Source organism: Myotis brandtii, unplaced genomic scaffold (assembly GCF_000412655.1).
Source record: "Myotis brandtii unplaced genomic scaffold, ASM41265v1 scaffold118, whole genome shotgun sequence".
NCBI classification, from domain to species: Eukaryota; Metazoa; Chordata; class Mammalia; order Chiroptera; family Vespertilionidae; genus Myotis; species Myotis brandtii.
The window spans coordinates 1049253-1076464 of NW_005354090.1; the positions used below are offsets into that span (position 1 = coordinate 1049253).

The following is a 27212-nucleotide window of genomic DNA, read 5'->3' on the forward strand; positions in this document are numbered from 1 at the left end:
AAGCCTCCTGTTCGCTTCAGCTGCCTGGCTGCCGGCCGCCATCTTGGTTGGCAGTTAATTTGCATATCACCCTGATTAGCCAATGGGAAGCGTGTCGGAGGTACGGTTAATTACCATGTTTGTCTATTATTAGATAGGATTAGGGGCCTGGTGCACGAGTTTGTGCACCTTGAAAGGAACTGTGGTTGACCTCCTGCTGGGACAATTAGCATATTAGGCTTTTATGTATATAGACTAGAGGTCCGGTGCATGAAATTCACGCACTGGGGAGGGGGGGTGTCCTTCAGCCTGGATTGTGAGAGGGCGCAGGCCAGGCTGAGGGACCCCATTGGTGCATGATTGGGGCTGGGGAGGGACACTGGAGGTTGGCCAGCCAGGGAGGGACCAAAGGAGGGCTTCAGGGCGTGTCTGGCCCATCTTGCTCAGTCCCGATCGGCCGGACCCCAGCAGCAAGCTAACCTACTGGTCAGAGCATCTGCCCCCTGGTGGTCAGTGCATATCATAGCAGTGGTGGAGCGGCCTTAGCATATCATTAGCATATTACGCTTTGATTGGTTGAATGGCCGACCAGATGACCGGACACTTAGCATATTAGGCTTTTATTATATAGGACTAGAGGCCAGTGCATGAAAATTCATGCACTGGGGGCGGAGGTGTCCCTCAGCCTGGCCTGCACCCTCTCACAGTTCGGGTGCCCTTAGGGGATGTCCTACTGATGGCTTAAGCTGCAGTCAGGCCTCCCTCTGCAGGAAGCAACTGTGCAGGTGATCAGGGTTACAGCGCTGCCCTCATCACCACACTGTTGCCACCGTTGCCAGTGGTCTCCCTCTGCGGGAGGTGACTGGACCAATCAGGGGAAGGCACTGCCCCCATCCTCCCGCCGCTGCCTGGTCTGCAAGAGGCAACCAGGTGGCCGATCAGGGGATGGCGCCAGTCAGCGTGGCCCTGCTCCCCCAATCCCCTCCGCCACTGCTGGTCGCTGCCAGGGCACCCTCCCTTCCCCCCGCCCCCATCGTCGTCCCCTCCCTCTGCCCACTGGCACGCGCCTTGGCTGGCCTGGTGCCACCTGCCAGCCCCGCCCCCTGCCGACTGCTGTTCGGTTGATTTGCATATTATGCTTTTATTATGTAGGAGAATATTTAGTGAGCATTTGATAAATGAATTTGGAAAAGCTTTTAGTTTAACCTTAGAAATCATTCTGTTCTCCAAAATCAAATAAAATGTCCAGTATTTAACTTCCAATCAGAACATTTGGGTGTGGGGTGGTTTGGATTGTCCCCTCACCCCCACCCCAGTCCTCAGGGTAGGTGAGTGCTGGCTGGTTTACCTGGGCATGGGGGAGGAGTTCCTGTGTGAGGGGTGTGGCTTAGCTGGCTCGCTCCTGCCTTTCTCTGGGATTTAGGGCTGTATTAGAGATGAATTTAATTTTCCTTGATCATCATCCTATGACAAATAAGATCAAAGTCTTATAACAGCTGGAAATAGTGCCTTCTTTTCAGAGGTACAAGGCTGTTGTTTATCACTTGTTCCCAAACATTGAGGACTCACCGCTTCTGGCTTGAGTTTTTAATTGTGAAATAATTTCTTCAGTTAGTCAGTGCATGCCATTGTACTTCTTGTCTTCAGGGGGAAAAACCCACCACCTCCACATGAGTCATTGTGTCTAATCCCATCACAGGAAGTGAATGTGGTGCCCACTGTGTCAGGAAATGTCTCCCCCAGTGGTTTCCAGTCAGCAGCAGCCTGTTGTGCTGAGCTGATGAGCATAAACTAGAGTGAAAGGAGCTGGCTTGGTTGGAGATGAGTCAGTGTCTTCGATGAGCACATGTTCTTGTAGTTGGAAGACAAGAGTAGGGGATGGAGTGGGCCAGGAAAAAGAAGCCAGCTGTCAGCAACAACTGCTCCTGGAGAATTTGCTGATTGCTGGACACCTGCTGTTTTAGATGCTACTTGGGCTAAGGAGGAAAAAAAGTGAAAAAGACGGAAGGAAGGAAGGGAGGGAGAGAGGGATTTGATGCTGTTGGGAGAACTAAAGGAAACAATTATTTGAAAATGAAGAAATGCTGAAAGGGTGGCACAGTTGTTGGTCACGGGCCAGGGGCTCCCTTTGCCTTTGCAGAGCTGATTCTGTATTTACCATGTGCCACACAAGGCAGGCATTTATATACTCAGATTATAACTTGTAGTACATCGTGTTTATGCACAAGTTATGATGTGAAAATATTTGTGCTTACCCTAGTTAGTGTTAATTACGGATAATGGGTTGAAGCCCTTCTAAGGGTAATTAACCACCTCTGTAGGAGCACATTTCGGTTTTGCTACCTGGGATCTTCCTCACAGCAGAATACAAGCATTACAGAAAAATGCTTCCAGTTCCTATTCGGTTAGATGTTGGAAAGCTAGAAGCTGGCATGCAGATGTTTGGCTCGCAAAGACTCAGCCTTACCTCTCTACCTCTCACCTTTCCAAATCTAAATGCCTGCTCGTACTCGGGCACACCTGAATGTCCTAGCCTTCTGAGGACTCTGTCTACCTGTCTGTACTTCACTCCACCCTTCTCCATTCAACAATCCATGTTTTGGGAGGGTTCTCAAACTTCGTCTTGCTGCAGGAAGTTCAGCACAGCCCTGGTTGGGGCCAGTGATAGTAGCAAAGGTTTATTAGGTTTGCAGGTACACTCAGCCTCCAGCCATGGACCAGGAGGAGAGCCTGTCAGCCAGGGACCTGACTCTGTGGAGGTGTTCACTAGTTAAGCCCTTCATCACCTCCTCTGACCTGACTTCTCAGGATCACCTCATCATCACCTAAACCATCATCTAGTTGGTTTTTCTCTTATCCCCTCCCACCTCATTCAACAATAGTTAAGAATTGCTGATGTTTTCTGTGGAAGGGAAATCTGGGATTGTATTAGCAACCTCTTAAAATAGGTCAGGGCCTTTTGAAGAGCTGGTCAACTCTTTGAGAGGGGATAGGAGGTAAGTGAGGTACCATGTCTCAGACACCTGCTTGTTGTTTCTGTGATTTCTGGTCATTCAAGCACTGGACTTTCAATAGTTCCTGTCCCTGAATGCTCATAAAGCATGAGTGTGTTTGTTAGAGCCACTTGGGGGTTTATGATTTTGTGGACGTGAGTTTATATTGGGAAGTTCCTGGGTTCATAACTGCAGCCCTCCTGGCTCAAAACTCTTGTGCTCGCTGCGGCAGCACATATACTAAAATTGGAATGATACAGAGAAGACTAGCATGGCCCCTGCACAAGGATGACATGCAAATTCGTGAAGCATTCCATAATTAAAAAGAAAAAACTTTTTTACAGTGGGCCACCACAATGTCCGATTTCATCCTTTTATGGTTTGGCCTATAACACTGCTCATATCCACAAGGACTTCACTCTGATCATGTCCCCCTCCTCCCCCCTCAAAAACCAAACCAAACCAAACCCAAACTCCTCTTTGTTTACTTTTCAACAGTTTTTGTGCTGAAAGCATTTAGTTTTCTAACAACTATTAGACTACATTTATTTTAGATTCCATAGAGGCAGAGGCAGTTGTTCCTAATAATTTTGTAACGAAGTGACTAAACAATTTGTTTTATTGACTCTTAATCATTTCCTGTGCCCTGCCTCTGTGTGTGAGAGAGAGATTGGCTTTGGCTATCACCAGTTATTCATTTGCTTCCCTGAGGAGCCCTAGGTCCTGGTTCAATTTAGCACAGAATGACTCTTGTACAGAATGTGCAGACGCTTTTAGGGGAACTTTGAGAACTAATGAGGAATGGGTAACAGATAAAGTGCCTCAAACACATACTAATGAGGACATGGGAGGCAGTGGAATCTGACTGTAGCATGGAGGGGAGGAGGGGTGTGGCCAGAGCTCCGGTGGTTTCAGCTCCCACAGTCCTTGGAGTAGGATAGCACACTTGCCCCTCTTACAGATCATGCACAATCCATGCCGTTTCCCTCCCTGTGTCATCTGATGGAGCTCAGAATTGCTATGGAAACAGATGGGACCTCGCTGGGGAGAATCTCATTGAATCCCACTCTCTCACAGGAATCTCCTTGCTTCTTCTGTTGCTTCTGTTGCAGTTTACCTGGGGGTCCCACAAGCCTTAGCTGGCCTAATTTTTAAATGCAACTTGAGATTCTGTGAGCTGAGTTCCTACAATTTATGTTAACTTTGTTCTCTACTCAGGTCCCCAGCAGGAGGGATAACAATGTCTGAGTTAGATAGGTAACAAGTTAGAGTTCCCAAGGTGGCTGATCAGACTCCTGGCTAATTGAACATACGCCCGAAAACTATGGCATTATCTTCCCCACATGCAATCTGGCATTTTACCTTTTTAAAAATACACGTGAAATGGTTCTGCAAATCACAGATTTCTCGACAATTAACTATGATTTTATTTCCCCAGCTAAATTGTTTAACAATGAAGAGACAGAGAAGGGGGCAGTAACAGGGTCATGAAAGGGAATTTGGGCATGGTGACAGAGTCATTCAAAAAAGACAGGAGAGCCAAACTAGTATGGCTCAGGGGTTGAGCGTCGACCTATGAACCAGGAGGTCACGGGTTCAATTCCTGGGCAGGGCACATGCCTGGGTTGTGGGCTCAGTCCCTAGTAGGGGGCCTGCCGGAGGCAGCTGATCAGTGATTCTCTCTTACCATTGATATTTCTATCTCTCTTTCCCTCTCTGAAATCAATAAAAAATATAATTTTTAAAAAGATAGAGAAATTCTTATTCCACTTCAGTGCGTTCAGGTTATAAAATAGAATGAGAACACTTTCTATCTACCAACATAGAAAAATCTCCAATATATTACTGTTAGGTGAGAGAGGGCGCAGGGGGGGGGGGGGGCAGTGCAGCAAGTGTATAGAACATGCAAATATTTCTGTAAGAAAAGGGAAAATACGAATTAATTTTGTATTTGCTGTTATCTGCATAAAGAAACTGAAGGATACACAAGCCACAAGTAAAAATGTTTATTTCTGTAAAAGATGAGGCAGAGGGTGAGTGGGAGTTAGACTTTATTATACCTTTGTATAGTATTCTAATTCTTGAATTATGACTGTATTATCTATTCAAAAATGAAGATAATTTTTTTTAAAGAGAAGATGTACACTGTTAGGTAAGGGATAAATGAAACCTGATCTTGTTTAAGCATATTTACATATGTGATTTCAGCTATCAAGTTTTAGCCGATGTGCCCTTTGGGATAGGGCAGTGGTTCTCAACCTTCCTAATGCCGCGACCCTTTAATACAGTTCCTCATGTTGTGGTGACCCCCAATTTCATTGTTACAAATTGAACATAATTAAAGCATAGTGATTAATCACAAAAACAATATGTAATTATACATGTGTTTTCCGCTGGTCTTAGGCGACCCCTGTGAAAGGGTCGTTTGACCCCCAAAGGGGTCGCGACCTACAGGTTGAGAACTGCTGGGATAGGGTCATTTGCAGGACCATATATTTTGAGGAGGAAGGTGATAATCCTAGAATTAGAACCTGTATGGCAATTTAAGTTCTAACCACTTTGGTAGGAAATTGGAAAGGCAAATCTGCATTTAAACTGTTTAGCTTGTTCTGACTTCTTGGATTTTTTTAGAAAAACCCCTCCCTCCCCCAAGTAATTGAAAACCTTAAAACATGATAGTCATGATTCACAGCGGAAATCTCTTGCTGATGCCTCGGTGAACACAGTGGGAAAGTGAACTCAAATTATGGTCTTAGCCTGTTTTTATTTAAGTTTGCATCCTGGAGAAAGTGTTGTATAGTCTGTGCTTTTATTTTTACAGGAGCAGAAAAATTCAGATTAGAAACATCCCTCCTCACCTGCAGTGGGAGGTAAGCCAGTGTCACTTCTGTTTTTACTGTCCTCTCGCTTTCCTTCCTCTTTTAGTTCCCTTTCACAGTTAGGAACTGGAGGTCCTCAGACTTGTCCCACCTTTCCCAGTGCCCTAATGTGCACGATCTGCCATGAGTTTGGGGTGGTGTCTGACCCTCTCATCATGCAGAATGTGCGCTTCGATCTCTCAGGTTCTGTCTTCTCAAGCACCAACAAACTGTAAAACAAAATGTATACCTGGTTTGTGATTTTTTTAAAAATATGTTTCTTAAAATTGATTTCAGAGAGAGGAAGGGAGAGAGATAGAGAGGGCTAGAAACATCAATGATGAGAGAGAATCATTGATTGGCCGCCTCCTGCACACCCCTACTGGGGATCAAGCCCACAACTTGGGCATGTGCCTGGACCGGGAATTGAACCGTGACCTCCTGGTTCATGGGTGGACGCTCAACCACTGAGCCACACCGGCCAAGCATGGTTTGTGACTTTTATCTCATGATTTTGTAAACAATTTTTACCTTTCTAAATTACGATTTTTTGGGGGGGGGGGAATCCATGGAAAACCAATAGTTTTGTTAGTTTGAGCATTTTTTTGTTTATTTTGAATTAACTGCTATGAATAACAGTTAAGATATATTTTCTGAATTGTAAAACTTCTTATAAGATTGCTAACTTCAAATAAATGGACATATGAACAGACTGACAGAGGTTGTGGGGGAGAGGGGTGGGAGACTGGATAAATGAAGGTGAAAAGAGTAGCCAAAGAACATACATGCATAGCCCATGGACACATAGCAGTGGTGAAGGCCAGAGGAGAGGTGGCGGGAACTGGTGGAGGTGGGCAAAGGGGGGCAAATGGAGGACATCTGTAATTGTGTCAACAATAAAGAAATTTAATGCCCTGGCCGGTTTTGCCCAGTGGTTAGAGTGTTGGCCCGCGGATCGAAGGGCTGCAGGTTCGATTCCTGACCCCGGTCATGGTGCAAGTGGGAGGCAACCAATCACTGTGTCTCTCTTGTGTCAATGTATCTTTCTCTCTCTCCCCCTCCTCTCTCTCCCTCCCACTTTCTCTAAAGAAATCAATGGAAAACATATCCTCAGGTGAAGATTTTTTAAAAATTAATAATAAATAAATAAGATATAGAATATGAGGAGTGGCATTATTGCATTATTTAAAAACAATCTGCCTGATATTTTATTCCCCAACCCAAATGAAATAAAAATAGCTGTAAAGGAAAGATATGTTCTGTCTAATATATTCATTACTTCAGAACTTTTTTTAAAAATGTGTTTTTATTGATTATAGAAAGGGAGAGGGAGAGAGAGAAACATTGATGAGAGAGAAACAGCAGTCAGCTGTCTCCTGCACACCCTCCACTGGGGGTGCGTGTCCTGACCGGAAATCGAACCTGTGACCTCTTGGTGCTTGGGTCGACACTCAACCTCTGGGCCACACCAGCGAGGCAGTATTTTCATTACTGTAAAAAATTTTTTTATTATGCAAAACGTCAAACATACACATCCTCCTGTTCTGTAAAATAAAGAGATTCCTAGAGAAAACCAAAGGAAGAATGGTTAAAGCTTCCAAGAAACAGTGAGCCTTGTACTTGATTCTGCTCTCATTTCAAGAGCAGAAAATAGGTTCCAACCATCAGAATGAACGTGATTGACAGTTACTGAGACTGAAATGCTGGTGTCATGTCAGGGGACAGATTACTTGGAACCCAGGAAGCACATCAAAGCCCCACATATTTATTCAGGTCCAACTGTTTTTATGGAAGACTTGAAATATCAATTTAATTGTGTTAGTCCTGTCACCGTCCTTGTTTTGCTATGGTTCATTTGCTTGGAGAGAGCACTGTATCGTTTCTGTGAGTACAATCTTGTGTTCCCATTCTGACATTGAAGCTTTCTCTTTCAGGTCTTGGATGGACTTTTGGCTCAGTATGGGACAGTGGAGAATGTCGAACAAGGTAATAAGTGAGGAAATTAGCCAACTGAATTTAGAGAGGGATGTTATCTATTATATCTTGTAGGTTGGATCAACTCCTGGGAAAAATAATAAGTTCAAACTCGTTTGAAACAAACGAGCTTCTTAGAGTATATGTTTGTGTATCTATGTGTGAGAGATGTCTATATATAACCCATCTACCCATATCTACATAATTTGTTTTTTCAAGGAATATGATTTTCAGGCTATTTTTTAATACTCTGTAATGGGCTCAAGCATTGGACAAACACTGTCAGGCTGGGATACGCGTAATTCACTTGGAAGTAATTGGATTTACACTATTATAACAGCTTCCTTCTTCCTGGCTAAAAATAACAATCTTGGACCGAGTGTTTCTCAAGAAGTAGGACTCCTATGCCAGAATCCTCTGGAGTGGTCGTAAAAATGCATATTCCTCGGGCTCCCCCTAGACCTACAAACAAGACCTTCTGGGGCAGGAGTTCATGCACCTGTATTTTAAACAAGTACTCCCACGTGATTTTTGTAGGGACTCAACTTAGAGAGCCACTGTCTTGGGAACAGTGTAATAAATGCCCACGAAATACATACTCTTCTGCTCCCTTATTTTTACTTTTACCTTCTAAAACATGATGTGGGTTAGAGAGCGATTGGAACACTCCCTGGGCAAAGGCCAGGGCTGGGCTCACGTTTATGACCTGTAAATCTCAGTGGCAGTTCCTCCTTAAGGCTTACACGTTCCCTCCCCACGAAGGCTGTGGCTACTTTGAAGTTATGGGATAAACTATAACCTTTTTGAGAATCTGATGGAAATTATAAACCAGGAAAATTCATATATCCACAGATTTGAATCTTTGGGTGGGGTAGGGAGAGTCAGGTTATAGAATTCCTAAAGCTTTAGTATAGTTCCAAGATTAAGAATCCCTACTCTATAGGGCAGTGATGGCGAATCTTTTGAGCTCGGCGTGTCAGCATTTTGAAAAACCCTAACTTAACTCTGGTGCCGTGTCACATAGAGAAATTTTTTGATATTTGCAACCATCGTAAAACAAAGACTTATATTTTTGATATTTATTTTCTATATTTAAATGCCATTGAACAAAGAAAAATCAACCCAAAAAATGAGTTCGCGTGTCACCTCTGACACGCGTGTCATAGGTTCGCCATCACTGCCATAGGGTCTTATTATTACTTTGAAAAGGAGCTTTATTGTGGTTTTCTTGAATTATTAGCCTTAACTTCATGTTGTTGTTAACTCCAGGTCTCCCAGTCGCTTAAAACATTTGAAGGGAGGGTTTGATTTAGTCATGTCTTCTTGTTGTTGGTTTTTTTTTGGGGGGTGGGGGGGAGTGGGGATCAATATTTTTGCTTTAAGTTTACTAGCTTGAATTGAACAAATTTTATCTTTCCTTTTGAATTTATTTTCAACTTCTGACTTTGGATGGAGAAGCAAATGAAAGACAATAAGCCAGCTCACAAAATGATTTCTTACTAGCCATCCTTAGAGTTTGTGTGTTCTCTCCTTTAGCCAAGCGAGTCGGGATTGTCAGTTTTCTTTAATATTTTTGCTTTAAGTTTACTAGCTTGAATTGAACAAATTTTATCTTTCCTTTTGAATTTATTTTCAACTTCTGACTTTGGATGGAGAAGCAAATGAAAGACAATAAGCCAGCTCACAAAATGATTTCTTACTAGCCATCCTTAGAGTTTGTGTGTTCTCTCCTTTAGCCAAGCGAGTCGGGATTGTCAGTTTTCTTTAACTATTGTACGCAGCCACTAGGTTTAACTCCCTCAGTCAAGGAGCTCAGTCAAAGGGAAACAAAAGGAGTCATTCAGCCTTATCAGTGAAAGAGAAATAAAAATAAAAACACTTTCTTATTTTCCATATATATCCAGTTATTTAAAACTAAATGCAAATGATAACAAATAAAATTTATACCTTGATAGTGGTATAATAAATTGATACAAACTTTTAGGAAAGTAACTTGAAATTATACATTAAAAGCACTATGTTCTTTTACCCAGTTTATTTTTTCTTCTGTGATTGGCTTTAAAAAGTAATTCAAAAGACCTAAAATTAATGATGTTTGCAACAAATATGGTTTTCGGCAACACTTCTTTTTAGAATAGCAAATACTGAAAACAATCCATTTGTCAACATTTGAGGGATGGTCAGGCAAAAATCATGACACAGTTGCCCTAGCCAGTTTGGCTTAGTGGATATAGCGTCGGCCTGCGGACCAAAGGGTCCTGGGTCCGATTCCGGTCCTCATGTAGGAGACAACCAATCGATGTGTTTCTCTCACATCGATATTTCTATCTTTTCCTCTCTCTCCCACTTTCTCTAAAATCCGTGGAAAACTATCCTCAGGTGGGGATTGAAAAAAAAAAATCATGGCACAGTTATTGCAATTTTATGTAGGCATTAAAAAAACACAAGAAAATGTACAAGTAACCATGCAAAAGTGTTTAAAAAATAAGTGAAAATATAGGTTTGAGTTATATATAAATTGGTTACAAATATGTATATACAATTGGTTACAAATCATTATGAATATAAATAAATAAATACAGAGATTCAAGTAGCTCTAGAGTTAGGGCAGTGAATTATTTTGTGCATTTTTCTCTAAAGTAAGCCTGTTTACATTGAGCCAGAGGGCAGCAGCTTTTTTCTCTATGACAATGTAGTTTTTGCTTCTTCCCCAGTCAACACAGACACAGAAACTGCCGTTGTCAACGTCACATATTCAACAAGAGAAGAAGCAAAAACGTAAGTGCATTTGGGCTTCCTTAAAGGTTTCTGAATGGTTATCTTTGAATTCCATTGAGTCCTGTGTTTATAAACCTTTTTGAAAAGATGCAGACCTTTGATGTATCACTGGAATTCCAGAGCATTTATACCAGGATGTCTCTTTGTTGATTGCACAGAGACTTTATCTTGAGAAATATTGAGCTGTGGCATCCAAACCGAGTGGGAGTGTTCTTGGCCTGGTCAGGAGTAGAGCCGGCTGTGGTGCTGTGGCCGGGACTCGGCTTCGCCACGGGAGCCACTTCCACCTGGAGCTTCCTCCAGGCACCGGATGAAGCAGCACAAACCTTATTTTTTATCCACACTAACTGAACGGACACTCAGACATCCATTTTTCCTCTGTTGAAGGGGGGATCCACCTCAGTGACAGCAGCAGCAGGGAGAGGTGTCTGGAGGATATGAATCAAGGAGCATCCGGCTTGGGTTCTTTTTCCTACCCCCATTCACTCCCTAGTCCCCACTCATGACTAAACTGCTTCAGTGGAGGTTACTTTTGAGCTTGGCTATTAATGGGCATGGGATTGAGGTTTTCAGAAAAACAACAAAAATAAGTTCCTTTTTATGGGAAGTTCTTGAAGGTCACTGTAACTAGAATAGGGTCATGCTTGGTTATATATCCCAGGAATACAGATTTATTTCTTTTTCAAGGTTTCAACACACATGAAGACTGTATATAATAGTAAAAGATTGTAATATATATATATATAATTTTCATGCCGGTGGTGTTTAAAAAGTTAATTTTGTATTGGAAAAGGCAGTAACTCATTTGCTACTGACTTTTGCACACATCTATACCAATAACTCACCTTTGCAGTCTTGTCCAGCTGCCACTTTGGTAGGACCTTTCTACACATTACTTTGCTGCTTTTATTGAATTCAAAAGGTGCTGCTTTGTAATAAATTCACAAACCCTACACATGAAGCTAGTTCAATAGGGTTATTATTTTCACAGGCTGCCGAAAACATGTAAAAAAAATATATGTTCCCCGTCATGTATAATTTTTAGAATGCAATAGTGGGATATTATTTATTCCCTCTCAAATGAATAAATATTTTTAGATAATAATATTTTGTGCTTTTGAGGACTCAAGGAAACAAATGCTCTTTTAACTGCTATAGGATAGTAAATGTTGACACCTATCCAAATGGACACGGGGTCATACTAATGTTAGAATTCTGCAACTCCACTAGGAATTTATCCTGTGTGCACAGTTGTAGTTGCAAAGATGCCCATGGCAACATTGTATATAGTAGTAAAAGACTGGACTTCATCCTATATAATAAAGAGCTAATAGGCAAATGGTTGTCACGCCCTCGCGCCCTTGCGCTGGGGCCGGGGGACCTGAGGCTGCGCCCCCTGCACCCTGCAGGGCTTGATGGGGATGGGGCCGGCCAGGTCTGGGTCTTGCACGATTTCGAGGCGCATGCAGGTGGGCGAGGACTTGACTCTGGGTCCTGCGGCAGGCCCCAGACTCTGACAGGAGGGAGATTTTCATATACATTTTACTAATTTTCTTTCATCTCTGACACTTCTATTATAGAGAAAGGGCAAATAGCAATATTAAAATACTTCCTCTAATTAATTCCCTTTTAATGTGCATGAATTTCGTGCACCGGGCCACTAGTATATATATAACAATGGAGGATCATTTTCAAAAACTATGATAAATCAATAGAATGTTAAATAGCCAGTAAAAATTAAATTGGAGAATATTTAATGACTTGGAGAATGTGTAGAATATTAATGTTTTTTTAAAGGTTAGAGAACAGTATGTATGATATCAATTTATTTTTGTAAATATATTTCTGTTTAAGAAAAATAAGATAGATATCGCTGTTAGGACTTTTTCTTATTTATGGTTATCTGTCTCTGAATTTTCAATGATACATACATACTATGATAAAGAGTCATAATTTTATACTGATATTAAAAAAGAATCTTTGATAAGGGGAGACAGCCTTGGTTGGTGATAAAAAGTGGAATGCGTGATTGTATAGCAAGTGCGGCCAGGCCTGTGGACTGTGATTAGTGTTAATTGTCAGCCACAAGCTCCGAGGGGGCAGGTGGGTGTCTGTGGTGCTCGCGCTGGTCCTCAGCGAGGGTGAAGGGCACTCCCACAGGCGAGAATGAGTGAGAGTGAGGACCATTCCACCAGCCCGGAGGGTCTTCTGGCTGCTGCTCTCTAACGGAGCTCGCCTGCTTCTGCTGCGTTTCAGAGCCATCGAGAAGCTGAGCGGGCATCAGTTTGAGAACTATTCCTTCAAGATTTCCTACATCCCGGATGAAGAGGTGAGCTCCCCTTCGCCCCCTCAGCGAGCCCAGCGTGGGGACCACTCTTCCAGGGAGCAAGGCCACGCCCCTGGGGGCTCTTCTCAGGCCAGACAGATTGATTTCCCGCTTCGGATCCTGGTCCCCACCCAGTTTGTTGGTGCCATCATCGGAAAGGAGGGCTTGACCATAAAGAACATCACTAAGCAGACCCAGTCCCGGTACGTGCCTCCGGGGCTTCCTTTGCTTCCTTCTGAGGGATCCCCTGAGTGCTGGGGGGCCCAGCCATCCTCCAGTGGCTCTTGCTTGCATCAGTGGCGGGGGGTGAGGGGGGCGCTGTGCTGTATGGGACGGTGGCTTCTTTAAACAGAACTGTTAACAGACTAACAGAAAGCCGGGCTTTAATGAGCTTTCATGCCAGTTGCCGGAAAGTTAAGCCCTGAAACAGCAAAGGTTCATAAAGAAGACACTAATGACCTCACAGCCCAGGATTGTTCTTATAAGCTAACTAATGCTTGTGAATGCATCTGTTTCTAAAACAGCAGAGGTACGGAGCAGAACTTAGTGGGATCCTTGAACCCACTTACCTGAGCCCTGACCTCCTCTCCTGAGGCAGAGCGCTGGGCGGTAGTCCTTCCCTGAGACCCGCCTAGATAGGCTCAGAAAAGCTACATCAGGGGAGTGGATGGGTCACTGCTATATTGAGCAAGAAATAAAGTATATTAGCCTTACATTTAGTTTTCTGCCTAAGGAGACTGGACTGGTGGTAGGAGTTGTAGTGAGTAAAAAGACTTGTGGGGTTGTTGATTTTTCTATGTTCATATGACCACAGCAAGATGTAACCAAGAAAGCATAGGACTTCAAAGCAAAGACCCTTGTTCAAGTTTTACCACGTAATGGCTTTACGATCTGGGAAAAATTTTCATCTCTCTGAGCATCAGTTGCTTCTTCTGTAAGCAAAGATTATTGTGAAAATTAGGACAGTCAGGCAGATTGAATGTAGTATAGACAGTCCTCGGGTTACGTCGACGTACATCGCCATCTCCCATTTATTTATATAAAAAAAATAGTTCCGTCATTTCAACGTATGTACATACGTGCTTTATGTTTTTTATTATTTTTTTACCACAAGTAAAGGTCAGGAATTGTTTTTTTTTTTTTAAATTTTTTTTTTTTTTTTTTTACTGTTTCACTTCATTACTGCTGTGTATGTGCTCCAGGTGAGTGACGTAGGTGCTTATGTAGGTGGGTTCCGACTCACAGGGAAATACGTCGCGCCGTAGGAACGGATCTCCGACGTAACCTGAGGACCTACTGTAATTATTATGAAAGCACTTAAATTGCAAAGCAGCAAATTACTGACAATTACTCACATGCCTCGTGCATTTTATTCAGGCCATGGATAGAGTGTCTTGTAACGTGAAAGAGAAAACACAGTTTTTCTTAAAGCATCTGAGTTACTCCCAAATAATGGAAATTTATTTTGTGTCCCAGAGTTCATTATCATGGGAGTGAAATAAAGGGACAGTAGAGAGGGGACATACTAACTGATGATCCTTTTATTTTAAAATCAGCCCTTTTTGTCCTCTCTAAGTTTTCTTCACTTTATGTAAAGTGATTTTTATTTATTTGTCTTTTTTGTTCAAAAAAAATTGTTTAAAGTGGCTTTAAAAGTGCCACACGTTTAAATAGAAGCAAGGTTAGTGCTCAGCGTGTGTGCCTGTTTTTTAGAAGTAGGCTGAAGACTTGGATCTGGGCTTTCTAACAGAGTAAAAGGGGATGCAGTCAATTATGTGATTTTGAAAAATTAACAAAAATAAGTCGGGCCATGACTACCTTGAGAAGCCTGATACAGTCATCAGGCCGCTGAGCCATGAGCTTTAAGAGCTAGAGGAAGGCAGGCTGCCAGTGGCAAGGAAACCAAAACTTAGGCAGAGCGAGGGATGCCTCTGCTTTCTCTCCACACTCAGATATCTAAGGCTTGCTTGAATTTGTGTTTGGATTTGGATTAACACATGGCTTTAAAAAGCTGCCGTCAGTTCAGAGAGTGGCACTGTGCCGACGTGCGTATTAACCCTGCTCACTTTACTCCTCACTTCTACGGTCATCTGAAAGACAGCGCAAAATACTTCATTTACCCAACTGGCTTCATGACCAAGTTGGCCGGGGTCCCTTGTCCCACAGCGCGCCGTCAGAAATACGCCCTGCTAAATGGAGCCGCAAAGAATTCGAGTTTGGCACAAGACCCCCTGCACTGCTTGCCGCCGTGGGGAATGGCACTGGTTGCAAACGTGCTGATGACCACGCCTTGTCTGTCTGTGTCCTTGCTGTACGTTGGCTGGTGCGGCCCCGTCTTGGGACGAACTAGGATCCTGTCCCCAGTGACGACGTGCTATGGCTCCTGATTCTTTTCCCACAGGGTAGACATCCATAGGAAGGAAAACTCTGGGGCCGCGGAGAAGCCCGTCACCATCCACGCCACCCCAGAGGGGACCTCGGAAGCGTGCCGCATGATTCTTGAAATCATGCATAAGGAGGCTGATGAGACCAAAATGTAAGTTTGCGTGCCATGTCCACGTCACTCAGCAGAGATTAAGAGTAGGTTCTCATTCATGGAACACAATACATTTTTTCTCAGGGACAATACCTCATTGTCATTTATATTTGCATGTCTGTGATGATTAGTGATGCCAAGAGTCTTTTTTATGCTTATTGGCATAAAAAATGGCATAAAGCTGTAACTCTTACTAAGTGAAGGGAGCAGGGAAGGATTATTTTTAAGAAATTTGTTTCCAAAGAGAATACAGTGGAAAACAGATCTTGTGCATTTATAATATGGCAGTTTCTCCATTTGTGTGTTTCTCCTGACGATCCTAATGCTTTCGTCACTCACTGGTAATAATTATTGGTAGGAATACATAGACCGGTGCTGTCCAGTGTCATGCAGTGATGGGAATGTTCTATATCTGCCCATCACTCACTGGTAATAATTATTGGTAGGAATACATAGTAGACCAGTGCTGTACAGTGTCATGCAGTGATGGGAATGTTCTATATCTGCCCTATTCAATAAGATGGTGATTTGCTACATGTTGCTATGGAGTGCTGGAAATGTGACTAGTGCAATGGGGGAACTGAATCTTTTAATTTATTCAGATTTGAATCGTTACATGTATGGCTAATGACTGTCACGTTGGACAGTGCAGGTATAGAAGGTGCACTGTCATCAAAACCATCACTTACTGTTCTGGGAAAGCTGTTTTGTTTGTTTTTTAATATGTTTTACTGATTTTTCACAGAGAGGAAGGGAGAGGGATAGAGAATCAGAAACATCGATGAGAGAGGAACATCGATCAGCTGCTGCCTCCTGCACACCTCCTACTGGGGATGTGTCCGCAACCAAGGTACATGCCCTTGACCGGAATCGAACTTGGGACCCTTCAGTCCACAGGCCGACGCTCTATCCACTGAGCCAAACCGGTTAGGGCCTGGGAAAGGTTTTTGTCATCTGCCCCTAAGCCACTTGCACGCTTTTAAAATTGAATTACATTTCCTTTAGTAGTAGATACTGGTAGTGTGGGTAGCTACTTTATTCTTCTTCCTCTCTGTTTTCTTCTGTCTCCTCCTTTTCTTTTACAAAATACTTCTTAGGATTCCTGAGTGTTGTATCCATTTGAAGGGCAAATACAGTTCTTACTAAAGCAATTGCATTTTTATTACAAACAAATTAGTGGTAATTGAATAGATAATGTAATAAAAAGGGTTCTATGCAGTTTGGCAAAATCCACTTATGGGCATTGGTGGCACTTTCATAGAGAAGTACAGAGGGATGAATTGAATATAAAATTAATTTAGCAAATAATGTCAAATAAGAGTGCTCCAAAGCCAAAAAGAGGAAAGTAGTCCTAAAAACAAACAAAAACACATTACAAATCTATTCTTAGATTTCATAAGGGACTCTAACCTTTCACTTATGAACAGTTAATTTCTTTCATTTACTGTATTGCAGGCTTTTAACCCCCCCCCCCAAAATGCCATGGCTTAATTTGAAGAAGTTCCTCCCTCATCCAAGTTATTGAAAACTTTTAAAATAACACACTCTTTGGTCCTTCAACCTAGGTATCAAGCAACTTTCAATATTCTAAATAATTAACAAGACTGATTTATAAATTACGTATTTAAGTTTTTGTGTAGAGCCAAGATAGAGTTTGAATATCTTTGAAATAAATGTTTGGGTGGCCCACTGTGTTAAGCACTGTGTGGGGGTTGAGGCTACAGTCATGAACAAGACCCAGGCCTGCTTTCATGGAGCCTACAATCCAGTGGGAGAGATGTTCACTAAACAAGTAATCACACCAGCATGTAGTGAAGCACAGCTATGAAAAGTGGTGATGGTGGAAAATGACTTTATTACTGGAAGCCCTAACCAAGGCTTCAGGGGAGATGGGAGGAGATTGGGGATTTCAGAGACAGCCTCTCTGTGACATTTAAACTGAGCCCTGAGGGGGATGAGTAGGAGGTAGAGGTTGTAGGGGAAGAGGGATCCTAAACTTTCATTTTATTCATTTACCAAATATTTATTGAGTGCCTACTATGTGCCAGGCACTGCTCTATATGCCAGTGAACACAACTAACCTAAATAAATAAATTAATAAATAAGTATGCCCTGCCCTCTCAAAGTTACACTCTAGTGGAGCTTCTTCAAGCATCCATGTATTTTGAGGCAGTAATAATGCATCTGTTAGATGCTCTTGATTTCAATAGCAGAAAACGTAAGTGGCTGCAGCAATAGGAAGCAATTATGATGCCACATAGTAGGAAGTCCTAAGGTCAGAAAACTCCAAGGTCATTTGGCTCCTGGATTCAAAGACCCATGACTTTTCTTTCCACTTCACCATCTTCAAGGTGTCCGATAGCTTCCTGGTGATGACACGATGGCTGTAGTGATTTCAGACCTGTGTCCCCACAGGATAATATTCAGAAGCTGAAAGAGAAGGCATCTTTGCTCTTTTCTTTTTTTATTGTGGTAATAAAACCACATAACATAAAAGTTACCATCTTAACCATTTTTCAGTATACAGTTCAGTAGTGTTCAGTGTATTCACATTGTTGTGAAACGGGCCTGCCTCTAGCACTTCCTCATCCTGCAAAACCGAAACTCGTTGCCCATTAATCAGCAACTCCCCTTTTCCCTCTCCCTCCAACCTCTGGTAACTACCATTCTACTTTTTCTTTCTCTGAAAGAAAGTGGAATCATACAGTACTTGTCTTTCTGTGACTTGCTTATTTCACTTAACGTAATATCCTCAAGATTCATCTGTGTTGTGGCATGTGACAGGATTTTGTGTTTTAGCTATTGTAAATAGTGCTGTTATTAACACACGTGTGCAAATATCTCTCTGAGGCCCTGCTTCTAATCCTTTTGGATATATACCCAGAAGTGAGGTTGCTGGACTATATGGCAGTTCTATCTGAATTGTTCTGTGAAGCCTCCGCACTGTTTTCCATAGCAGTTGCACCACCAGTGCACAAGGGTTCCAATCTCTCCAGATTCTCACCAACACTTGTTATTTTCTGTTATTTTGATAGTAGATATATTAATTGGGTGTGAGGTAGTATTTTGTATTCACAATGCCTCGTTGTCATTTGTATTTGCATGTCTGTGATGATTAGTGATGCCAAGAGTCCTTTTTATGCTTGTTGGCAATTGTATATCATTTTTAGAGAAATGTCTGTCAAGTCCTTTGCACAATTTTTAAACAGGTTATTCGATTTTTTTTTAATTGTTGGGTTGTAGGAGTTATTTATATGTTCTGGATATCAATCCCTTATCAGATACCTAATTTGCAAATATTTTCTTCCACTGGCACCAGAGTTAAGTTAGGGTTTTTCAAAATGCTGACACGCCGAGCTCAAAAGGTTCGCCATCACTGCCATAGACTGTCTTTTCACTTTTGATTGTGTTCTTTGATACAGAAAAAATTTTAAGCTTGATGTAGTTCCATTTGTTTATTTTTTCTTTCTTTTTTTTTTTTGCCTGTGCTTTGGTGTCATAGCCAAGAAATCATTGCAAAAGTCTAATATCATGGAACTTTTACTCTGTGTATTTTCTAGGAATATTATAGTTTTAAGTTTTACATTTAGGTCTTTAGTACATTTTGAGTTAATTTTTGTATATGGAGTAAGATAAGGGTCCAGCCTCATTCTCTTGCTTATGCATACCTAGTTTTCCCAACACTGTTGAAGAGACTATCTTTTCCCCATTATGTATCCTTGGCACCCTTTTCAAAGATCATATGACCATATACTTGAGGGTTTGTTTCTAGGATCTCTATTCCTTTCATTTGGTTTATTTGTCTCTTGATGCAGTGCCACACTGTTTTGATTACTGTGGCTTCGTAATACGTTTTTGAAATGAGGAAATGTGAGTCCTCCCACTTTGTTCTTTTTCAAAGTTGTTTTGATTATTCAAGGTCTTTTGATATTCCATACAAATTTTGGAATGAATTTTTTTATTTCTGCAAAAGTTGTCATTGGGGTTTTGATAGGGGTTGCATTGCATCTGTAGATTACTTAGGGTAGTATGAACATTGAAACAATATTAAGTCTTCCAGTCCATGAATGTAGGATATCCTTCCATTGATTTCTGTTGTCTTTTATTTTTTCAGCAGTGTTTTATAGTTTCATTGTATAAGTCTTTTACTTCCTTGGTTATGTTTATTCCTAAATATTTTATTCTATGATGCTATTGTAAATGGAATTGTTTAATTTCATTTTCAGATGGTTTATTTTTAGTAGATAGAAACACAACTGATTTGTGTGTGTAAATTGTGTATCTATGATGTTGCTGTATTAGTTTATTGTAACAGTTTTTTTGTGTGGAATCTTTAGGGTTTTTAACATATAAGATAATGTCATTAGCAAATAGAGATAATTTTATTTCTTCCTTTCCAATTTAGACACATTTTATTTCTTTTCCTTAACTAATTGCTCTGGCTAGGACTTCCACTACTATGTTGAATGGAAGTGGTAAGAGCAAGCTTCCTTGTCTTGTTCCTGATCTTAAAGTAAAAGATGTCAGTCTTTCACTATTGAATATGATGTTCACTGTGGGCTTTTCGCAATGGAATTTATAATGTTGAGGTAGTTTTCTTCTATTCCTAGATTGTTGTGTGTTTTTATCATGAAAATATATTAAATTTTGTCAAATGCCTTTTCTGTATCAAGGTGATCCTGTGGGTTTTGTTTCTCACTTTGTTAATGTGGTATATTACATTAATTGATTTTTATATGTTGAACTATCCTTGCATTCCAGGAATACATCCCACTTGGTCATAGTATATAGTCCTTCTTATGTGCTTTCAAATTCAATTTTGTGGTAAATTTTAAAAGGATTTTTGCATCAACATTCAAAATCAGGAATACTGGTCAGTAGTTTTGTTTGGTTAGTTGGTTTTGTTTTTTTTTTGAGGTGTCTTCTTTGGCTTTAGTATTAGAGTAAAGCTGACCTAATAGAATGAGCTTGGAAGTGTTCACTCCTCTTCAGTCTTTTGTAAGAGATGGAGAAGGATTGCTATAAATTAAGTCTTCTTTAAATGTTTGGTAGACTTCTTCAGGGAAGCCGTCAGGTCCTGGGGCATTTCTGTGTTGGAAGGTTTTGGGTTATTCATTCAATTTCCTTACTTATTATTGGTCTGTTCAAATTTCGCTTATCTTTTTTTAATCCTTACATGAGGATATGTTTTATTATTATTATTATTGACTTTAGAGAGAAAGGAAAGGAGAGAGAGAAACATTAATATAAGAGAAACATCCATCAGTTGCCTCCCATATGAGCCTTGACCATCTATAATTTTTATTGAATATATTGGGGTGACATTGGTTAACGAAATTACGTAGTTTTCAGGTGTGTAATTCTATAATACATCATGAATATATTGTGTGTTCACCACCCCAAGTCAAGTCTCCTTCCATCACCATTTCCCCTCCCATACGTTCTTGTACCTCTACTTTGTTATTGATGTCACAAATTATTATTTATGTATTATATACCCATTAACATAGATTTACCGTTTTTGTTTTTGTCATTTAAATTTTATGCATCAAGTTACTATAGTGTAGGTTATTGTGTTTGTGTATTTTTATTAAAGAATCTTACATTTTTATGACTTTGTGTTGCTATCTACTGTGCTTTCATTTCAACTTAAAGTTTCTTGTAGAGCAATTCTAATAGGCATGAACTCTCTAAGCTTTTGTTTTCATGGAAAAGTCTTATTTCTCCTTCATTTTTGAAGGACAATTTGCCACATATAGTATTCCTGGTTGACAGTTTTTTCTTTCAGCAGTTTGAATATATCATCCCACTCACTCCTGGCCTGCAAAATTTCTGCCGAGAAATCCACCGATAATATGGAAACTCCTAGGTATGTGACTAATACTTTTATCTTGCTGCTATCAAAATTGTCCTTTGTCACCCTAGCCAGTTTGGTTCAGTAGTTAGAGCATTGGCCCACAGACTGAAAGATCACAGGTTCAATTCCAGTCAAGGGCATGTACATCGGTTGCAGGCTCACTTCCCAGCCCCAGTAGGGTGCATGTAGGAAACAACCAATCAATGTGTCTCTCTCACATCGATGTTTCTCTTTCTCTCTGTCTCTCTCTCTTTCTCTCTTTCCACTCTCCAAAAATCAGTGGGGGGAAAATGTCCTTGGGTGAGGAATAAAAAAAAAAGAAAAAAGATTGTGCTTTGTCTTTTGTCTTTGACTTTAGACACATGGGTTACAATATGTCTCAGTGTGGTTCTCTTTGGATTTATCCTAGTTGAAAGAGCATCTTGAATCTATATGTCCATTTCTTTCCTCAGATTTGGACAGGTTTCCATCATTATTTTTTTTTTTAATAAGCTCTTTGCCCCTTCTCTTTCTTCTCCTTATGGATTCCCATGATGTGTATATTGATCACTATAGTGTCCTTTAGCCTCTCTTTGCCTTCCTGTATTCTTTTTTCTCCTCTTGATTTCAAATGATCAGTCTTCAAGTTTGCTGATATTTTTCTTTTGCCTGTTTATGTCTGCTATTGAACCTTTTAAATATAATTTTCAGTTTAGTTTTGTTATCTTTAGCTTTATTATTTGTTAGGTTGGTTTTTTATAGTTTCTGTCTCTTTATTGGTTCTTATTTTGTACATGCATCATTTTTCTGATTTCCTTTAGTCGTCTGGTCTTTTTTAGGTCATTGAGTAGCTTTATGACAGTTTTTCACATTCTTTGTCAGGTAGTTCATAGGCCTGCATCTAGGATCCGTTTCTGGAGTTTTCTTTTGATCCTTTGGTTAGTCATTGTTTCCCTGTTTCTTTGTATGTCTTGTAGTGTTTTTGCTGGAATTTACAGCCACCTCTCTGTCTTTGCCTCCTGACTTCATTCAGGGAAGAACTTCACTAATGAGCCTGGCTGCAGGTTCTAGATCTCTCAAACCTTTTTGATCTCTTTCTCCCCCTGGCTTCTGACTGTGTAACTGCAGCTCTAACATACTGGTTACCTCTGTTTTCACCACCTTCCACACTCCGGTGCCAGTCTCGTCAGCCCTCCAAGTCAGGAGAGACAGAAACCAATCTCTTGGGTAGCCCCCAGACAATCCAGAATGTTGGACTCATACTCCAGTCTTTTGTTTTTGTTTTAAAGGGAGGAACCCTGGTATGAAGGATTGCTTCTTAGTTGCTCCTGGCTATGCTGTGTAGGGGAAGGAACATGAACAGGCATGCCAGATACCACAATTTTCCTTCCCCTTTTGCTGGAATTTCTTCTTGGTTTTATAATAGCCTGGGTGCTATAGCTTCTCAGTTGATCTCTAGGGTTCTCATAGAGGTATTTGTCTGTTGTTAACTTGGTATCTCTCGGGGGGGGGGCAGGGAGGGTAGGAGGATGTGAAGCTTTCTGGTTTGTCATCTGACTAATGTCATTAACCCTTGTACCTTTTTAAAAAATATATATTTTATTGATTTTTTTACAGAGAGGGATAGAGGGTTAGAAACATCGATGAGAGAGAAACATCGATCAACCGCCTCTTGCACACCCCCTACTGGGGATGTGCCCGCAACTGAGGTACATGCCCTTGACTGGAACCAAACCTGGGACCCCTCAGTCTGTAGGCCGACACTCTATCCACTGAGCCAAACTGGCCAGGGCAACCCTTGTACCTTTTTAAGAGCAAGGAAAGCCTTCCTAAAGTCACCTAACAGATTTCTCCTTATATCTCATTGTCCATGTCTACCTCTTGGACTTACTCCTAATCAGGCACAGCAGGGGAGTATAATCATCATGGCTTGGCTTATGTTAATGAGAATTCACGCACTGGGATTAGTAAGGGACTCCTCTCCTAAAGCTCATTACCACTTGGTACCTGAACAAAACAGCTTCTATTTGTAAGAAAAACAAAAGAAGGTAATAGCCTTTGGGGAAGCAATCGCCTTTTCCACCTTAAATGTTAAATTGTTGGTTGTCTTTTTTAGAACCGAAGAGATTCCTCTGAAAATCTTGGCCCACAATGGCTTGGTTGGAAGACTTATTGGAAAAGAAGGCAGAAATTTGAAGAAAATTGAACATGAAACTGGGACCAAGATAACAATTTCATCGTAAGCCACCCATTCAGATTCGTTGTGCCCAGTAATGGAGTATTTGGTCATCTTGCTATGCCCAGTTCATTCATCTGCTTTTCTATAAAATGGGAGTGTAATCAGAAGTCACATAGTTATCTCCAAAACCATAAAGACAAATACATAGTTACCAATAAAATATTTTACTATAGATGTGATCTGTCACTAGCAAGATTTGAGATAAGGTGGTAAGTGTTCTGTACTTCAGTGTGTGGTGAGGAAATTCGGTCTTCTCCCCACCGTCTCCACCAAGACTTGTTTGTTATCCTCTGGGATTTATTTATCCTTATGATAAAAGCAAATTTCTGGTTTTTTTCCTGGTGGCCAGCTTGCAGGATTTGAGCATATACAACCCTGAAAGAACCATCACTGTGAAGGGCACAGTCGAGGCCTGTGCCAGTGCTGAGATGGAGATTATGAAGAAGCTACGTGAGGCCTTTGAAAATGACATGCTGGCTGTAAATGTAAGTGCCTAATGCTTTCTTCTCCTGGTTTTCACATGTTTTCGGTAGAATTCAAGCCTCTCTAAGAATAGTTGTCCTTCAGATAGAGAAGAAACATCTTCTAATAGGTATGCAGAGTTATTGCTGCCTTCTTGGGGCAAGGGCATTAAACTAATCAGGAGACCATTACGATAAATGCACTGGACAAAATAGTGTGAAACCATTAAAATCGTAACTGAAAATTTTAAAATAAGGAATCGTCTATGATATAATGTTAGTAAAGAAAAGTATATAAAAGTGTATAAAATTGGAGTTATAATTATGTAAAATAATATGTATCAAAATGACGAAGGCTACATATAAAAATAGCTTTTATATTAGGAAGGTGGGTTTTTCCCCCAATTTCCAGTTGTAAAAGTAAATACTTTAAAATGAACTTCTGATTTTCATCTCTTGCTTAATGATCTGCTCTTTTAAATTACCTAATAAATATTGTCAACCACCTCAGCTCTAATATTTCTAACAGACTGAGTTGGGTTTATCTTTCCTATTATTGCTATGTAGTTCCCACTTTATAATAGGAAGACACCAGTCTGGCATAAGAAATTTTAAAAGTATTTGTCCATTGCCAAAACTCAACTCAGTAAATGTTTTTATTTTCTATAATAATGATTTTCTAACATATATTGAAGAGGAAAGGATGCTGTAATGCGTCCTCCTAACCCCATAATCCAGCTTCCACGGTTATCAACTCGTGGCCTGTTTTGTTTCATCTGAACCATCATCATCCACTGCACCCTCCCCCCTTTGGATGTCCTTACAGCAAATCGTAGGCCTGGTAACATTTCAGAGGAATAAATGCTAACAAAGAGCTGTGTAGGTTCAACGCAGTTCCCTTCCTGCAGCACATCCCACAGCACCTACCCCCTTCCTCAGGTCAGTGCTCTCTCTCCCACCTGAGCAGCCACATCACGTGGCACTTGCGAGACATGACGAGAAGCGTGACCTTCTCTCCCCATGTGTGTGTGTTTGTCTGTAGAAGTGTCATTAGCATCCAGTGATCTCATTTTCTTTAGGGATCTTGACATCTTACAAGAAACATCTCTTTCTTTGAACACCCTAAAAAGGTCTGGGTGCGCCAATTGTCTTCACCTGAGCCTACCACGTAGATTCATTCATGTCTGTACCAAAGTCACACACTGATCGATGAATAGCAAAACTACTAGATCTTAGATATCCAGTTGGGTAAAGGTTAAGGACCCCAGCCCTACTGTTCCAAACATTCTAAAAGAAGGCAAGTTGGTAGGCAACCCTGGCTGCAGAAAAGAAGGAAGATGTTAGAGATCTGCTTAGGGTTTGAGGAGACAAAGGCAGGAGAAGGAGAAGGTTGGACACAGGCCAGGGTGGGTGACTACCTCTGTCTGCCTTTGATGGGCTGTGTACTTAAAGTTCGACTCTATCCCTTTTGCGGCCACCGCTGAAGTGCCAGCGGCCGATGAATTCAGACCCTTTTGACTTCTGACCAGAGCAGGAACCATAAGAGGCATTTCAAAGCACCTTCCCACATTCACAGGGAGATTATCTTCTCTTCCCAAAGAGCTGAGACAGTAGTACAGTGTTCCATCCGCGCCCATCCGAAAGGATGATGAAGTTCAGGTTTAAGGACACTACAAAGAGCAGCAAATTGGCAAAGTTGTCCAGGTTTACAGGAAGAAATGTGCCATCTACATTGAACGAGTGCAGTGGGAGAAAGCGAGCGGTACAACTGCTCATGGGGGCATTCACCCCAGCAAGGTGGTTATCACTAGAGTAAAGCTGGACAGAGACCGCGAAACGATCCTTGAACATAAAGCCAAATCTGGCCAAGTAAGAAAGGAAAGGGGCAAATACCAAGAAGAACAATTGAGAAGATGCAGAAGTAAAGTAATCTTATATGCAACTTTCATGAAAAACTATTAAAATGGGTGATGGGGCGGGAACACCTTGACTCTAGCCTATGGGAGCATCCCCATGTTTGAATGTGAAATAAACAAGCAAGTGAGATGATCACGAAGCTGGTAACCAAATGGTGAAAAGGCCAAAGTTGTGAACCATTCTGCACCTGGACACGGAGATTCCATATGTGGTGTCCTAGATAGAGTTAGGAAACAACTGTTAATCCAGTATGTGTGAAACATATCCATTCAACAAGTATTTATTGAGTACTTACTATGTACCTGGCACTGAGCCCACAACACAAGACAGTCTCCGTGCACAAGGAAGTTATGTCTGCAAGGGGAAGAGGTACCTACGCAGGTGATACACATACCATGTGGGGAGTGCTCTCTAAGGAAATGTAGGTATGTTAGCACAGAAAGGGCATGTGGATGAGGCCTTCAAGGTGAGAGAAGGCTTCCCCGATGAGGGGACACCTACGCTCAGGTGAAACCCACGTGATGAGTAGGACTCAGCCAGGTGAGGAGCGAGAGAAGCACGTTCCTTGCAGGGTGGACAAAGTGTACTGGGGCCCAGAGGTGAGAGGCACAGGAGTGGCAGGTTGGGGAGGAGAGGTTGGCAGCAGAGAGGCTGGTAACATGGCCTGGGTCCCCAGGAAGAGCCTCATTTGCTGCTGAGATGTGTAGATACTCTCAAGGGTGGCAGAGAAACTTTGGAGGAACACCGTGGTCACGTTGAGGTTTGGAGAGCCCACCCCAGCAGCAGGGTGGGGAAGAGGTTGCAGGGCTGGGGCAGAGCTCATGAGGAGTCCCTGGTGCCGCGGTGGCAGGAGATGGAGGTTTACCCAGGCAAGCTGGGACTCTGCTCGCCTTCCTTCATCTTGTTCTCCATTTCTGTTCCCAGCAACAAGCCAACCTGATCCCGGGGTTGAACCTCAGCGCACTTGGCATCTTTTCAACAGGATTATCTGTGCTGCCTCCACACGCGGGGCCCCGAGGACCTCCTCCTCCTCCTCCCCCCTACCACCCGTTCGCTGTAAGTAGCTCAGCTTTAGAGGGTTGCTCACGCTCTGGGCACTTCCAGGCAGCAGCATGGCTCTGCTGTGTTGCTCAGAGCTAAAGCTTGAACGTGGAGGCCTTGCTCATAAGTGACCGTAGGAGGAATCCAGCATGTCTTAGACTTCTTCCTAATGGACAGATTGATATTATTCCACCTTCCTCTAAACATGTACTATTAAATATAATAGGAAAGAAAGAATCCATTAGCAAAGACATTCACTAGAAGCCTGTTGATT

The 27212-nt window shown here is 41.7% G+C and overlaps 1 protein-coding gene and 1 long non-coding RNA gene across 2 annotated transcripts in view; one reads left to right on the forward strand and one right to left on the reverse strand.

The window, feature by feature from the left end:
* The window catches only part of LOC106724177, a 27190-nt gene extending 15405 nt beyond the window's left edge, over window positions 1-11785 (reverse strand). Inside the window, exons 1-2 of the long non-coding RNA XR_001359924.1 lie at window positions 11775-11785; window positions 10948-10958 (exon numbers count right to left, since the gene is read on the reverse strand). This is a non-coding gene — a long non-coding RNA (uncharacterized LOC106724177). The remainder of the gene's footprint in view (window positions 1-10947; window positions 10959-11774) is intronic.
* The window catches only part of IGF2BP2 (insulin-like growth factor 2 mRNA binding protein 2), a 174482-nt gene that overhangs the window by 123899 nt on the left and 23371 nt on the right, over window positions 1-27212 (forward strand). The window contains exons 2-10 of the mRNA XM_014530533.1: window positions 5794-5842; window positions 7765-7816; window positions 10519-10582; window positions 12839-13111; window positions 15310-15444; window positions 21236-21313; window positions 23397-23519; window positions 23869-24004; window positions 26822-26953. Of these exons, the coding sequence (XP_014386019.1) occupies window positions 5794-5842; window positions 7765-7816; window positions 10519-10582; window positions 12839-13111; window positions 15310-15444; window positions 21236-21313; window positions 23397-23519; window positions 23869-24004; window positions 26822-26953 (1042 nt within the window). The remainder of the gene's footprint in view (window positions 1-5793; window positions 5843-7764; window positions 7817-10518; window positions 10583-12838; window positions 13112-15309; window positions 15445-21235; window positions 21314-23396; window positions 23520-23868; window positions 24005-26821; window positions 26954-27212) is intronic.